The sequence below is a fragment of the Ornithorhynchus anatinus genome, chromosome 20, assembly GCF_004115215.2.
Source record: "Ornithorhynchus anatinus isolate Pmale09 chromosome 20, mOrnAna1.pri.v4, whole genome shotgun sequence".
In the NCBI taxonomy this organism is placed as follows: domain Eukaryota; kingdom Metazoa; phylum Chordata; class Mammalia; order Monotremata; family Ornithorhynchidae; genus Ornithorhynchus; species Ornithorhynchus anatinus.
The window spans coordinates 2521834-2536463 of NC_041747.1; the positions used below are offsets into that span (position 1 = coordinate 2521834).

The 14630-nt window shown below is 46.7% G+C and overlaps 1 protein-coding gene across 1 annotated transcript in view; it reads right to left on the reverse strand.

The window, feature by feature from the left end:
• FLT3 (fms related receptor tyrosine kinase 3) overlaps positions 1–8428 on the reverse strand; it is a 36960-nt gene extending 28532 nt beyond the window's left edge. The window contains 3 exon segments of the mRNA XM_029048530.2: positions 1944–2155; positions 2603–2727; positions 8289–8428. Of these exon segments, the coding sequence (XP_028904363.1) occupies positions 1944–2155; positions 2603–2727; positions 8289–8337 (386 nt within the window). The 5' untranslated portion in view covers positions 8338–8428.
• Positions 8429–14630: the final 6202 nt, after the last annotated feature.

The window sequence follows — 14630 nt, forward strand, 5'->3', positions numbered from 1 at the left end:
CTGTTCTACAAAAGGATCACCCATCTGAGAGGCAGAGAGAGCGGGGAGCTTCTCCTCATTTTCCAGATGAGGAAACTGAGGCCCAGAAAGATTAAGTAACTCGCTCCAAGTTTGCACAGCAGGACAGGGCAGAGTTGGAAGTAGTTCCTGAATCTCCTGATTCCAGTTCCATGAATCTTAGGTGCCTCCATATTCATGGGCTGCGGCCAGGGAAATCTCACTTTGGTTCAAATGAAAAAAGATCCCAGCTTATTTTATACTGAAGAATTGTGACAAAAGTCCATCATGTCATTTCCCCTCCCTCACAGAGGACCTAATGTTCACAGGGAGAGAGCACTGCAGTTCACAGTCTATGGTCACAGAAGGAGAGCACTGTGCAGATGAGTATCATCTTCAGAGTCACATGCCCAGCCCGCGTATTCCGTTCCTCTAGTGTCAGCTTACTCACCGTGCCCTGATCTTGACTATCTCACCACTGACCCCTTTCCCACGTCCTCCCCCTAGCCTGGAACTCCCTCTCCACTCCATATATGCCAGACCACCTCATGTCCCACCTCCAAAGCATTATTGAGGTCACATCTCCTCCAAGAGGCCTTCCCTGATTAAGCCCTCTTTTTCCTGGTTCACTCTCCCATTGGGATCTGCGTCCTTTGGACATTTGCTATTTGCCCCAACCCCACAGCACTTGTTTGTGTATCTTTAAATTATATATTTTAAATTATTTATTCATATTAACATCTGATTCCCCCTCTAGACTGTAACCTCATTATGGGCAGGGAATGGGTCTGCTTCTTTGTTGTATTGTACTCTCCCAAGTGCTTAGTACAATACTCTGCATAAAATAAGTGCTCAATATATATCATTGATTGATTGATGCCATGGGCCTTGCCCCAAAGTTTGCAGGACTGGGTTCTGGCTGAAAACATCGGTAGAGAGGTTGGGACAGGTAAATTATTGAGTGGTCCCCTGTAGATTTTAAGCTCCACGTGGGGGAGGGATAGCATTTACCAACTCTGTTATATTGTACTTTTCCAAGTGCTTAGTACATTGTTCTGCACACAGTAAGTGCTCAATAAATAACACTGACTGATTAGTCCATGGTGGGATAGAGGGAAAGGTAGGGATGTAGAGGGAAAGGCTAAGAATATTTGGAACACCAAGCCTTCTAAATAGCTAAGATGGACATACAGGAAGCCATCACTCCACCGTTCATCCAAATATCTTGTTTCCATGGAGATGCAGCACTGGATTGGATGGAGCATTGGTACGACCTCGTAAAGGCCTTGCTGATGGTTTTGTGTCCACTCTGGGTGCCTGATGGGCAGACAGCATTTTGGGTGAAGCCCGGGGGAATCTCACTACAGTCAAAAGAGTTCAGGAAACGCGTCCGCCACTCTAGCGCTTAATGCATACATTATTATAAAAGTTAATATCTGTAAAGTGTATGTTTGCCCAAATAGCTCTGTTCATCAGGTTGAGGTGCAAAGAAGAGAGCCAGAGTTCCTTACAGAAAGGACTAATGCAACTATCAATCAATCAATGGTATTTACTGAGGGCTTACTGTGTGTAAAGCATTGTTCTAAGCGTTTGGAAGAGTAAAATACCCCGGAATTGGTAGACATGTTTCCTGCCCACAAGAAGCTTGCGGTCTAGAAGGGGAATCGAAGGAAAAACACTTTCTAGTATTTAATCACAGCAAAATAATATTGAGGTTTAAAAGTAAAATATTCAATCTTCCCCATACAGTTTCGACAGTATTTTACCAGTTCATTCACTCCCGTATTTTTCCAGGAACTACATTCATTCATAGCGGTTTGTTTTCATCCCAGTTACAATAGCCAGTGCAGAAAGATGAGAAATTTGAAAATTTGAAATTTGAAAGGTAAGCTCTCTTTTCCTAGCAAGAAAGAGTTTTTTTCCTGAGAATTATTTTTCCTAGTTACCTGTTTTCGGAGTCAAAATCAGGTTGGCAGTCAATGGAATTGTGTCTCGAGATCCAACGGCATGAAACATTTCCCAGAAAGCTCAGTGTCACTTGCAGAGTTGCAGTGGCAAAAATACTAATTTCCACTGGTTTAATAGCTTGGTAGGCCACTGCTGAACCTCGGTGTTTCAGAGAGCAGCCAAGATCTTCCACCGACACTCCATCCGACACCTGCCCCGTAGCAAAAACATCAGAATAAAAAATATGGCTGACTTCTTTTGAGCAAATTACCCAGTTCTTTTCCTGCAAAACACAGCCCTATTTTGAAAGTGGAATATTTAAAGCAGCGGGGTCTAGCGAAAAGAACGCAGGACTTGAAGTCAGGGGACCCAGGTTCTAGCCCCGTCTTCGCCACTTGCCTGCTGTGTGACCCTGGGCAAGTCACTTAACTGCTCTGTGCCTCAGTTTCCTCATCTTTAAAATGGCGAAGACTGTGAAAGCAAGAGGAAGGGAACATGGATCCATAGGGAGTGGCATAAACACATGAGGTGAAATAACTGAATAGAAGATTCAGAGAAAATATGAAGGCACAGAGAGAAAGTACACTTAGTCTAGTTAGTTGATTTAAGATTATCAGAAACAATTTGTGTCCATAATTATGCTTTTGGCATCGTTTACCATAGGTGATGTTGACGATATCCATGTTGACGAATTGTTGATTTTGGAGGCAAGTAAAACACACCTAATTCCCAATGGATCTTGGTTTGTCATGGAACCAACAGTCACTGCTGAAATGACCACAGCTGTAAAACAAAATTCACAAAATCCTGTGTGTGGCTTCCTGAAGAAAGTACCCATTGACTTTTCATTGTAACACACTATAAAAAAACATGGAATACTTTCCAGGTGGTCAAACCCTTTAGCACAACTCCTTAGGAAAAATGTTATGATCCTAACATCTAGGGGCAAAAGGATACATTCACTGAGGTTGCACGAATCTATTTTACTGTAATAATAATAATGATAATGGTATTGGTTAAGTGCTTACTACGTGCCAGGCACTGAACTAAGCTTTGGGGTGGATACAAGTGAATCAGGTTGGAACCAGGCCCGTCCCACATGCAGTCTTAATCCCCATTTTACAGATGAGGGAAAGTGAGGCATAGAGCAGTTAAGTGACTTTGTTACTCTGAAATTACCCTCTCTGTTAGGAAATAGGAGATATTGGGGCTCTCCATGGTGTTGCTTCCTGAGTGCTTGAAGGACACTGGAAAACCATTTCAATTACTACCATTACTAAGGATAACTTTGATGCTTGCTCAGTGCTTATCATGTGCCAAGCACTGTGCTGAACACCAGATTAGATATAAGGTAATCAGATCAGACACCACCCCTATCCTACAAGGGTTTCACAAAGTAAGATGAAGAAAGAGCGGTTATCCCCACTGTACAGGTGAGGCACCTGAGGCCCAGAGAGGTGAAGTGATGAGCCTAAAGACACACAACAGGCCAGTGACCGAGTTGGGACTAGAACCTGGGTCTCCTGTCAATCAATGAATCAATCAGTCCTAATGACCCCCAATCCCACGCTGTTTCCACAAGACCAAACTGCCTCCCTCCACTGCTTGATAAAGATCTTATTATCTGTTTTACTAATGAGGAAACAGATGCCCGGATTAACTCAAATCAACTGGCAGAGTATTTGAAAAGTGTCAAACGGGTCTCTTACTATAGCCAAGAAATATAAACCCAAGTAGCTATATTAATCAGTCTAATCTAATCTAATTCATTCAATCATATTTACTGGGCGCTTACTGTGTGCAAAGCACTGTACAAGCACTTGGGAGAGTACAATACGACAACAATCAGACACATTCCTGCCCACAATGAGTTCACAGTCTAATCTAGTCTAATCTAGATTCTGGATTAGAGTCTGTAAACTCATTCTGGGCAGGGAACGTGTCGATCAACTCTGTTTTACTGAACTCTCCCAAGTGCTTGGTACAGTGCCTTGCACACAGTAAGCACTCAATAAATAGGACTGATTGATCGATCACTCGGTGGCATTTCCTGAGGGCCTAACTGCGGGCAGAGTGCTGAGCTACGTGGCTCAGTAGAAAGAGCCCGGGTTTGGGAGTCAGAGGTCATGGGTTCGAATGCGACTCTGCCACTTGTGAACTGTGTGACTGTGGGCAAGACACTTCACTTCTCTGTGCCTCAGTTACCTCATCTGTAAAATGGGGATGAAGACGGTGAGCCTCACGTGGGACAATCTGATTACCCTGTATCTACCCCAGCGCTTAGAACAGTGCTCTGCACATAGTAAGTGCTTAACAAATACCAACATTATTATTATAATTATTAACTAAATTATTGGGAGAAAACAATAGAGTTAGTAGAGATGCCTGTCCTCCAGTAATCTCCAATCTAGTGAAGGAGGAAGACAATGAAACGACTGAGAGTCAGGATGCAGAATAATAACTCTGTATTTGTTAAGTGCTTACTATGTGCCAAGCATTGGTAGAAAGGTACCCAAGGGAAGACAGAAATGGAAATATTTACGAGCAGAAGAAGACTAGGGCCCTCTGCTGGCAGGTGACGTGACTAAATCTCCACTTTTAGACGAGTTTGGCATTTTATGGAGGTTTTGTCTAGTGCAGTAATATCACTAATAATGTTGGTATTTGTTAAGCGTTTACTATCTGCGGAGCACTGTTCTAAGCGCTGGGGTAGATACAGGGTAATCAGGTTGTCCCACATGAGGCTCACGGTCTTATTCCCCATTTTACGGATGAGGGAACTGAGGCACGGAGAAGTTAAGTGACTTGCCCACAGTCACACAGCTGACAAGTGGCAGAGCTGGGATTCGAACCTATTACCTCTGACTCCCAAGCCCGGGCTCTTTTCACTGAGGCATGCTGTTGGTATTTGTTAAGCGTTTACTAAGTGCGGAGCACTGTTCTAAGCGCTGGGGTAGATACAGGGTAAGCAGGTTGTCCCACATGAGGCTCATGGTCAATTCCCAATTTACAGATGAGGTAACTGAAGTACAGAGAAGTTAAGTGACTTGCCCAAAGTCACACAGCTGACAAGTGGCTACTAGTAATATATTTCTGATATTTGTTAAGCACTTAATATGTCACCCAGCAGGCAACTGGTAGAAGGGGGATTAGAACCCAAGCCTCAGGCATAAAACTTTGTTAAAGAACGAGGATGCGAGAAATGCAGAATAAGAATGGATGGGCCTGTTCCTAGGCTATTTTCAATAGGTTCCTGCCAGGAATGGAATGATTTCATTTCACTGGAAGAGCTTTTTTAAAAGATATTTGTTAAGCGCTTACTATGTGGCAAACACTGTTCTAAGCCCTGGGGTAGATACATATTAATTTGGTTCTTCTTCTTCCTTCTCTATAGTATTTGTAAAGCACTCACTATGTGCGAGGTACTGTACTAAGCCCTGGGGTAGATACAAGGATAATTGGGTTGGACACAGTCCCTGTTCCTCATAGGGCTCACAGTCTTAATCCCCATTTTACAGATGAGGTAACTGAGGCACAGAGAAGTTAACTGACTTGCCCGAGGTCACATAGTAGATAAGCAGCAGAGCCAGGATTAGAACTCACAGGCTCATACGCTATCCACTAGGAAATGCTGCTTCTGTAAAGAAAGAAGATGATAGAGATGGGCTGCAGTGGAGTTCAGTGAGAGCTGCCTCTGACCCTGAAATGAACTAATTTTTAAATCTTGCTGACGGAGGGCCAGGGTGGAAAAATTACATTTCATTGGCCAGGGTCCCATCTGATTATCCTGAAGCTCCCACCAGTGCTTAGCCAACTGCTTGGCACATAGTGCTTAAGAAATATCATGATAAATTGACAATTTGTACTCCAAAAAATTTTTTTTGGCCTGGAAAATTCTAGAAATAATGAAGAGTTGTTGAAAGACTGTAAACTCCTCTAGTCTGTATATTCCTCGTGGGCAGGTATCACGTCCACCAACTGTGTTATAGTATACACTCCCAAGCTCTCAGTATAGTTCTCTGCGCACAGCAAGTACTCAGTGAATGCATTTGATTGATTGAAGTGGCTCTTTGAAAAAAAGTATATTCTTTGTTTAATCAGAATTCTTTCCTAACCCGAAATAACCCCATCGCCCCATTACCTGTGTTTTTTTAAATATCTGTTAAGTGCTTACTATGCATCAAGCACTGTTGTAGGCGCTAGTTAATAAATCCTTCCACCTATACAGCAATTCTGGGGGAAAGACATGGCATACTGGTGAAGATTCGCATTCAGTTTATGAAATTAAAATCACCGCTCCATCTCTCCAGAAAAAAATAAGGAGGCTCAAGACACACACACACAAATATCTATAACTATCTATCCTTGGAAATACCAGGGTAGCGGTTAGATGTCAGAACCAACTTGCAATTATTCCAGTAACATGGCTTGTTCCTCTCCCTTGGCTTTCTCCTTTAGTCAACTTTGATTTCCAAGTAAAGGGGGTGGGAGAGGAGGAAAGGGGGGCTGAAACGTGGTAGCAATGCGTGTAATTCCAGGGGGTCCCGATCTAAGAGCCCCCTACCAACATGCGGATGTCGCGATAAACTACCCATTGGGTTGGGAGATATTGTTCTTTCCAGGACATTTTCAGGTCTGCGCGCACATTCTGTCCTTGTCCGTTCAATGAAAGTGTTTTTATCGATCCCCCCTCTTAGAAAGCTTCTTTCTTTGCAGGGTTCAAGGCCAAGAGAAGGGGTGGGGGGTTGGGCACCTGTGTCTCCCTCCCCCCACCCCATAATTATGCGTGCTGGGAGACACAGGAGAGGAGTGGGGTGAACCCGTGCGGAATCGCATGTCCCCCTGAATAATAAATAAAAAAAGGCATTTTGAAGCGCTATTATAGCCAGGCACACAAGCGCACACAAGCAAATCGGGGCCACCAGTCCCTGCCCATGTGGGGCCCCAGACTCAATCCCCATTTCCAGAAAGGTGACAGGCCTTGAAAAGTGAAGACTTTCCAAGTCTCACAACAGACAGTGGCGGAGTCGGGATTAGAACCCATGACTCACTCCCAGGACGGGGCTCTAGGCCATGCTACTTCTCTGAAGACGATCCGGGGAGAAATTCCCGCAAGAGGGATTGGGGGGGGCAGGATTTTAAGGCCGGGGGTCTCAGAGGACTGGCTGGAGCGAGGGAGCTCACCGAGGGGCTCTCGCTTTTTCCTTTTTTTCCGTGGGAGGGGATCTCTAGGATGGGAAGGGGGGCGTCAGCAGGGTGGCATGGGGCGGGGAGTGGGTTCATGGATGAGGGCTTTAACGGGCCGGTCCAGGGGCTGGGGAGGGGGCTTTTCAGGGAAGGGTCTCAGGGGGCTGGCCGGGAAACTGGACGGAAATGGTCGCGGGAGGAACCGGGATGGGAAATCATTCCCAAGGGAGAGGCGCGCAGGAGAGAGAGAAAGAATGGAAAAGAGAAAGGAGGAGAAGGGAAGCGGACAAAAAGTGACTTGGAGAGGGGGAGGAAAAAGTGGGAGAGGGGCAAAGGGAAGTCGGGGAGACAAGGGGAGAGGTGAAAAGGGAGAGGGGAGAGGAGAAGGAGAGAGTGGAGAAAAAAGAGGAGTTAAAAGGGAGGGAGAGAGGGAAAAAGGAGTGGGGTGGGAAAAAAGAGGGAGTGGGGGGGGGAAAAAGAGGGAGTGGGTGGGGAAAAAGAGGGAGTTGGGGAGGAGAAAAGAGGGAGTGGAGAGGGGAAAAAGAGGGCGTGGGGGGAAGAGGGAGTGGGGGAGAGGAAAAGAAGGAGTGGGGTGGGGGGGAAAAAGAGGGAGTGGAGAGGGGAAAAAGAAGGAGAGGGGTGAGGAAAAAGAGGGAGTCGGGGAGGAGAAAAAGGGAGTGGGAGAGGGGAATAAAGGAGTGGGGTCGGGAAAGGAGAGTGGGGTGGGGAAAAAGAGTGGGGAGGGGAAAAAGAGGGATTGGAGAGGGATAAAGGAGTGGGGTTGGGAAAAGAGAGTGGGGTGGGGAAAAAGAGTGGGGAGGGGAAAAAGAGGGATTGGAGAGGGATAAAGGAGTGGGGGTTGGGAAAAGAGAGTGGGGCGGAAAAAGAGGGAGTGGAGGGAAAAGAGGGAGTGGAGAGAAGAAAAAGAGGGAGTGGAGGAGGAAAAAGAGGGAGTGGAGAGGGAAAAAGAGGGAGTGGAGAGAAGAACAAGAGGGACTGGAGAGGGGAAAAAGCAGGACTGGGAGGGGGAAAAGAGGGAGTGGGGAGGGAAAAAGAGGAGTGGAGAGGAGAGGAGAAAGGAAGGAGGTGGGAGGCAGGCGGGGCTGCGGAGGGAGGGCAGAGCTGAAGGGTGGGGGTCCGGGGGTCCCGGGCCTTACCGAGCAGCCGGTGGTGGGCGGCGGCGGGGGGCGGCCGGGACGCCCCCATGGGTGCGGGGCCGCGGGTGGCCCAGGCCTCTGGCCCGCAGCCCAGCGCAGTCCCCGCTCAGACTGGGCGCGGCCCGCGCTGCAGGTGGCTCTCTTAAGGCGCGCGTCACCGACCGCAAGACTCCAACGGGTGCGAGGAAATAAAAGAAGAAGGAGGCCAGAAAGAAAAAGAAGAAGAAGGAGGAGAAAAGAAAAAGAAGAAGAATCAACTCCCACCCACTGGGGGGGGGGGGGGGGGCGGCGCGGCCTCGTGCTCCAAGCCCCTGCCCGAAGTGAACATAATAATAATTACCATTATATGGTATGTATTATTTCTTAATGATTCGCATCGATCGTATTTATTGAGCGCTTGTGTGCAGAGCACTGTACAAATAATAATAATAGCATGTGTTCATCTCTTACTGTGTCTCAGTGAAACAGCCGGGTTTGGGGAGTCAGAGGTTATGGGTTCGATCCCGGCTCTGTGCTTGGCAGCTGTGTGATCATAATAATTCATTCAGTCGTATTTACTGAGCGCTTATTGTGTGCAGAACACTGTACTAATAATAACTGTGTGATTGTGGGCAAGTCACTTAACTTCTCTGTGCCTCGGTTACCTCATCTGTAAAATGGGGATGAAGACTGTGAGCCTCACGTGGGACACCTGATTCCCTGTGTCTACCCCAGCGCTTAGAACAGTGCTCTGCACATAGTAAGCGCTTAACAAATACCAACATATTATTATTATTGATAATAGCATTTGTTAATCTCTTACTGTGTGCAGAGCACTGAACTAATTAATAATAATGGGATTTGTTAAGCGCTTATTTTGCGCGCAAACTCTGTTAATGTTGGTATTTGTTAAGCGCTTATTATGTGCCAAGCACTGTTCTAAAGCGCTGGTGGAGATACAAGGTCATCAGGTTGTCCCACGTAGGGCTCCCAGTCTTCACCCCCATTTTACAGATGAGGGAACTGAGGCACAGAGAAGTAAGTGACTTGCCCACGGTCACCCAGCTGACAAGCGGCGGAGCCGGGATTAGAACCCAGGACCTCTGACTGCCAAGCCCGGGCTCTTTCCACTGAGCCACACTGCTTCTAAGCGCTGGGAAAGATACAAGGACTGGGAGTCGGAAGAACCTGGGTTCTGAGGTCGACTCTGCCTCTTGTAACAGTAATAATAGTTGTGGTATTTGTTCAGCGTTTACTGTGGGCCACGCACTGGTCTAAAACGCTGGGGTAGTTACAAGATAATAATAATAATGTTGGTATTTGTTAAGCGCTTACTAGGTGCAGAGCACTGTTCTAAGCGCTGGGGTGGATACAGGGTAATCAGGTTGTCCCCCATGGGGCTCCCAGTTAATCCCCATTTTACAGATGAGGGAACTGAGGCCCAGAGAAGTTAAGTGACTTGCCCACAGTCACCCAGCTGACAAGTGGGCGAGTGGGGATTCGAACCCATGACCTCTGACTCCCAAGCCAGGGCTCTTTCCACTGAGCCACGTCCCACGTAGGGCGCACAGTCTTCACCCTCATTTTACAGATGAGGAAACTGAGGCGCAGAGAGGTTAAGTGGCTTGCCCAAGGTCACAGAGCAGACACGCAGCGAAGCAAGCGCTTACTATGTGCCAAGCACTGTTCTATGCGCTGAGAGAACCTAATAATAATCCCTTTTATTACCAAAGCGCCTTATTTTTTACTCTGCGCAACACTCGCGCGGGTTGGGTTCAGGTTTCCCTTCAAATTTATAGCTGGGGAAATTGAGGCATGGGGAGGTGAAGTGACTTGCCCAAAGCCACGGAGGGAACAGCTGTCGGAGCAGAAGTGGGATTCGAACCCGGAACCTCCGGCGTTCAGGCCCGCGGTTCTTTCACCGCTGCTTCCCATCGGATCCGCATCCCCGAAGGCCGAGGGGGACAAACCTGAATCCGCGTCCCTGGAGAGAAGCAGCATGGCCTAATGGTTAGAGCACAGGCCTGGGAGTCAGAAGGTAATGTTGGTATTTGTTAAGCGCTTACTACGTGCAGAGCACTGTTCTAAGCGCTGAATACATTTTGGTATTTGTTAAGCGCTTACTATGTGCAAAGCACTGTTCTAAGCACTGGGGGGGGGGGGATGCCAGGTGATGAGGTTGCCCCATGTGGGGCTCACAGTCTTCATCCCCATTTGACAGATGAGGTAACTGAGGCTCAGAGAAGTTAAGTGACTTACCCAAAGTCACACAGCTGACAAGTGGCAGAGCAGGGATTAGAACCCATGACCTCTGACTCTCAAGGCCGAGCTCTTTCTACTGAGCCACGCTGCTTCTCAAGGTATTGGGTTCTAATCCCGACTCCGCCACTTGTCAGCTGGGTGATCTTGGCCAAGTCATTCACTTCTCTGGGCCTCAATTCCCTCACCTGTAAAATGGGAATTAAAACTGTGAGAAAATGGAGATTAAGACTGTGAGCCCCATGTGGGACAGGGACTGCATCCAACCCGATTATCATCTATCTTCTCCAGCGCTTAGAACAGTGCCTGGCACATAGTAAGCGCTTAGCAAATACCATAATTATTATTATTAATATCGGATCCGCAGCCAGGACCTCAGCGCTCGCTCGCTGCCTTCGGGGAGAGAGCAGAAGTGGATCTGGGGATAATAATAATTCAATCGTATTTACTGAGCGCTCACTGCGTGCAAAGCTCTGTACTAAGCGCTTGGGAGAGTACAATATACAACAAATAGACACATCCCTTGCCCAAAACGATCTCACAGTTTAGGGGTGAGACTGACATTAATATAAATAGCAGATATAGTCAATCGTATTTAATAATAATTATGGTGTTTAAGCCGCTTACTAGGTGCCCAAGCACTGTTCTAACCGCTGGGGTAGATACAAGGTAATCAAGTCATCCCACGTGGGGCTCAACAGTCTTAATCCCCATTTTACAGATGAGGTAGTTGAGGCACAGAGAAGTTAGGTTGGCTTGCCACAGCCCAGAGCAGACTGTGGTCGGCATTAGAACCACGTCCTCTGACTGCCAAGCCTGTGCTCTTTCCACTAAGCACGCTGCTTCTCACTGTGCTTCTCACGTCTATTTATTGAGCGCTAACTGTGTGCAAAGCACTTGGAGAGTATAACACAACAACCGACACATTCCCTGCCCATGAAGATAATAATAGTAATATTAAAGTGATTTATAAGCCAAGCACTGTGCTAAGAGCTGGGGTAAATACAATGCTCTTGAACACAGTCCCTGTCCACCGGCTCATTATCTAGGGTGGGGAAAGAGAAGAATGGGTATTTTATCCCCCATCTAAAAGAGGGGTGTCCTCATCCAGTGACACCTTCACCGTACTCTGTGGTACTCTCTCAAGAGCTTATTACGGAGCTCTGCAAAGAGTAGGGGTTCAATTAATTTTTTAATGGTATTTACTGAGCACTTACTGTGTGTAGCACACTGTACTAAGCGCTTGGAAGAGTAAAATGTAGTAGGATTGGTTGTCATGTTCCCTGTCCGCAAGGGTGCTTAAAGTTTGGAGCGAGAGATGGACATTAAAATAAATTGCAGATATGTTTGTAAAGTGTTTTTGGGTGACTATCAAGTGCTTAAAAGATACAGATTCAAGTGTACAGGTGATGGAGAGGGGAAAGTGAGTCAGGATTAGTTTGAGGAGACATCAATCGATCAATTATATTTACTGAGTGCTTTCTGTGTGCAGAATACTGTGCTAAGTGCTTGGGGAAGCATAACAGATGTTCTCTGCCAACAATGAGCTTCCAGTCTAGAGGGGGAATGATTTTAGTCGCGCTAAAATTAATTAATCATTGATTGCTTGCTTGCATTGCAGTATGATGCTGGTAACTAGGAGGCTGGGGTTTTGGTTTCAGCTCTGCCACTGGCCTGATCTTGGGTAAGTCACCTAACCTTTCTGGCCCTCAGTTTCCTCACCTGAAAATGGGGAGAATATGCCTCCTCAATCTCTTATGCGACCGGGACGGTGTCTGATCTGATTACCGTACATCTACCCTGGTGCTTAGGATAGTTCTTGGCATATAGTAAGTGTATAATTGATGATGGTGAAGAACCAAGGGATCACAGTCAGCAGAACATAGTTGTTAAATTTATGAGCATCCAAGTTTTCAGGAAGAGAAGCCCCGGAATGGTTTTCCAGAAGAAGCCAATGTGAAGGGATTTAAGAAGAGAGAAGCTGCTAAAGGACAAGAGAAGGAGTGCCGGATGGGAGGGAAGACAGCAGGAGAGGAGATGGTGGGAGACAGCAGGCCAATAATACTAATTTATAATAATGATATTAATTAAATATTTACTATATGCCCAGCACTGCACTAAGTGCAGGGTGGATACAAGATAATCAGGCTTGAGGACAGGTTCAGGGGAGACAATTCCATCAATCAATGGCATTCACTGAGAATTTACGGTGTACTCTTGGGAGAGTACAATAAAGCAGAATTGGTAGATATGTTCCCTTCCCAAACGATTTTAGTCTAGAGGAACTGTAAAGCAGAAGATAGGAGAGAAGACTGCTGCACTGTTTGCACTGGTACTGCTTTAATTGTCTAGAAAAACTTTATTTTTCTTATGGAATTTCTTAAGCACTTACTATGTGGCAGGCACTGTTCTAAGTGCTGGGGTAGGTAGAATGTGATCAGGTTGGACATAGGTCCATGTCCCACAAGGCACTCACAGTCTTACTCCCCATTTTACAGATGAGGTAACTGAGGCACAGTGACCTCCATCTTGGTTATTTGGTTATTGCCTTTTGTCCTGTGCACGAAACAGGCATCTGCACCGTGCTCTGCACCCAGGTGAGTGCTCAATAAAGATCACGGATTGACGGATTGATTGATCTGTTGACTTGAAGCACAGCTCAGAGCGACTGCAGAGTTGAATCGCTATATCTGTAAGAACACTTCTTCCCCCACAACTTCTCTCTCCCCCACTCCCCTTTGCTCCAGACCCTTTCCCCTACTTCCTTCCTTCCCGAACACCTTCTTCCTTCCCCTTCCTTTCCCCGACTTCCCTTTCTTCCCTCTTCCTCCTCTAGACTGTAATCTCAATGTGGGCAAGGAAAGTGTTTACCAACTCCATCATACTGTACTCTCAAATGTTTAGTGCTGTGCTCTGTACAGTGAGTGCTCAATAAATACAATCTATTGGTTGATTCCTTCACCTCCCTCTCACCTTATCTCTCCTCTCCAATAAATCCTGCTCACACACACCCAAATCCACACTGATTCATCCGTGCATCCGTGCATTCACTCGGTTGCTCAGGGAACACAGTAGACGGAGGTAAGCGTGACCGTGACTGCACGCCAGACCTTAGGATAACGCAAGTGGAAGACAGTGGGATGGGTGAATGTGGGAATGGGGAAGGAACTGGGGGAAATATCCTTCTTTCATCACGCTGCTCCTGACTTTCGTTTCCTCAGCCCATCTTGTGAGTAGAGCAGCTCCAAAAGGTGGTAGGGGAATGCTGCATTCCAACTGCAAAACATGATTTTTATATCATTGTATTTTATTTATATTAATGTCCGTCTCCCTCTCTAGACTGTAAGCTAGTTGTGAGTAGGGAATGTGTCTGCTTATTGTTAACAGACACATATAAGCATTCTAAAGGGTGCAAATCTAAGCGCAAGGGCGATACAGAAGAGGGTGGGAGAAGAAGAAATGAAAGCTTAGTCGGTGAAGGCCTCTTGGAGGAGACGTGCTTTTAATAAGACAAAAGAGAGAAGACCTGAACCCTGCCCACATGGAGCTTGATGGGGAAGGGTGAGTCAATCCATCAACATCGCCTGGACATCTGCCATGTTCAGGGAATGACGCACCCAGTTCTCCTAAAATGAGAAGCAGCGTGGCTCAGTGGAAGAGCACGGGCTTTGGAGTCAGGGCTCATGAGTTCGAATCCCAGCTCTGCCACTTGTCGGCTGTGTGACTGTGGGCAAGTCACTTAACTTCTCTGTGCCTCAGTTCCCTCATCTGTAAAATGGGGATTAAGACTGTGAGCCCCACGTGGGACAACCTGATTCCCCTATGTCTACCCCAGCGCTTAGAACAGTGCTCGGCACATAGTAAGCACTTAACAAATACCAACATTATTATTATTATTATTAAAATCCAGGGATTCATCGCATTTTCACAAAACCCTTCCTTAAGGAAAGCCCACGCCGTTGTCTTCAAGCTGATCCAAGTCACGAAGAGAAGTACACCGTGCCTTCCGACACCACATCAGGTTACATTCAGGCAGGTCAGGACTGCTGGATGAACCGCCCGTGATTCCTGACACCGAAATAGTAGAACTGAATGAGAGTGTAA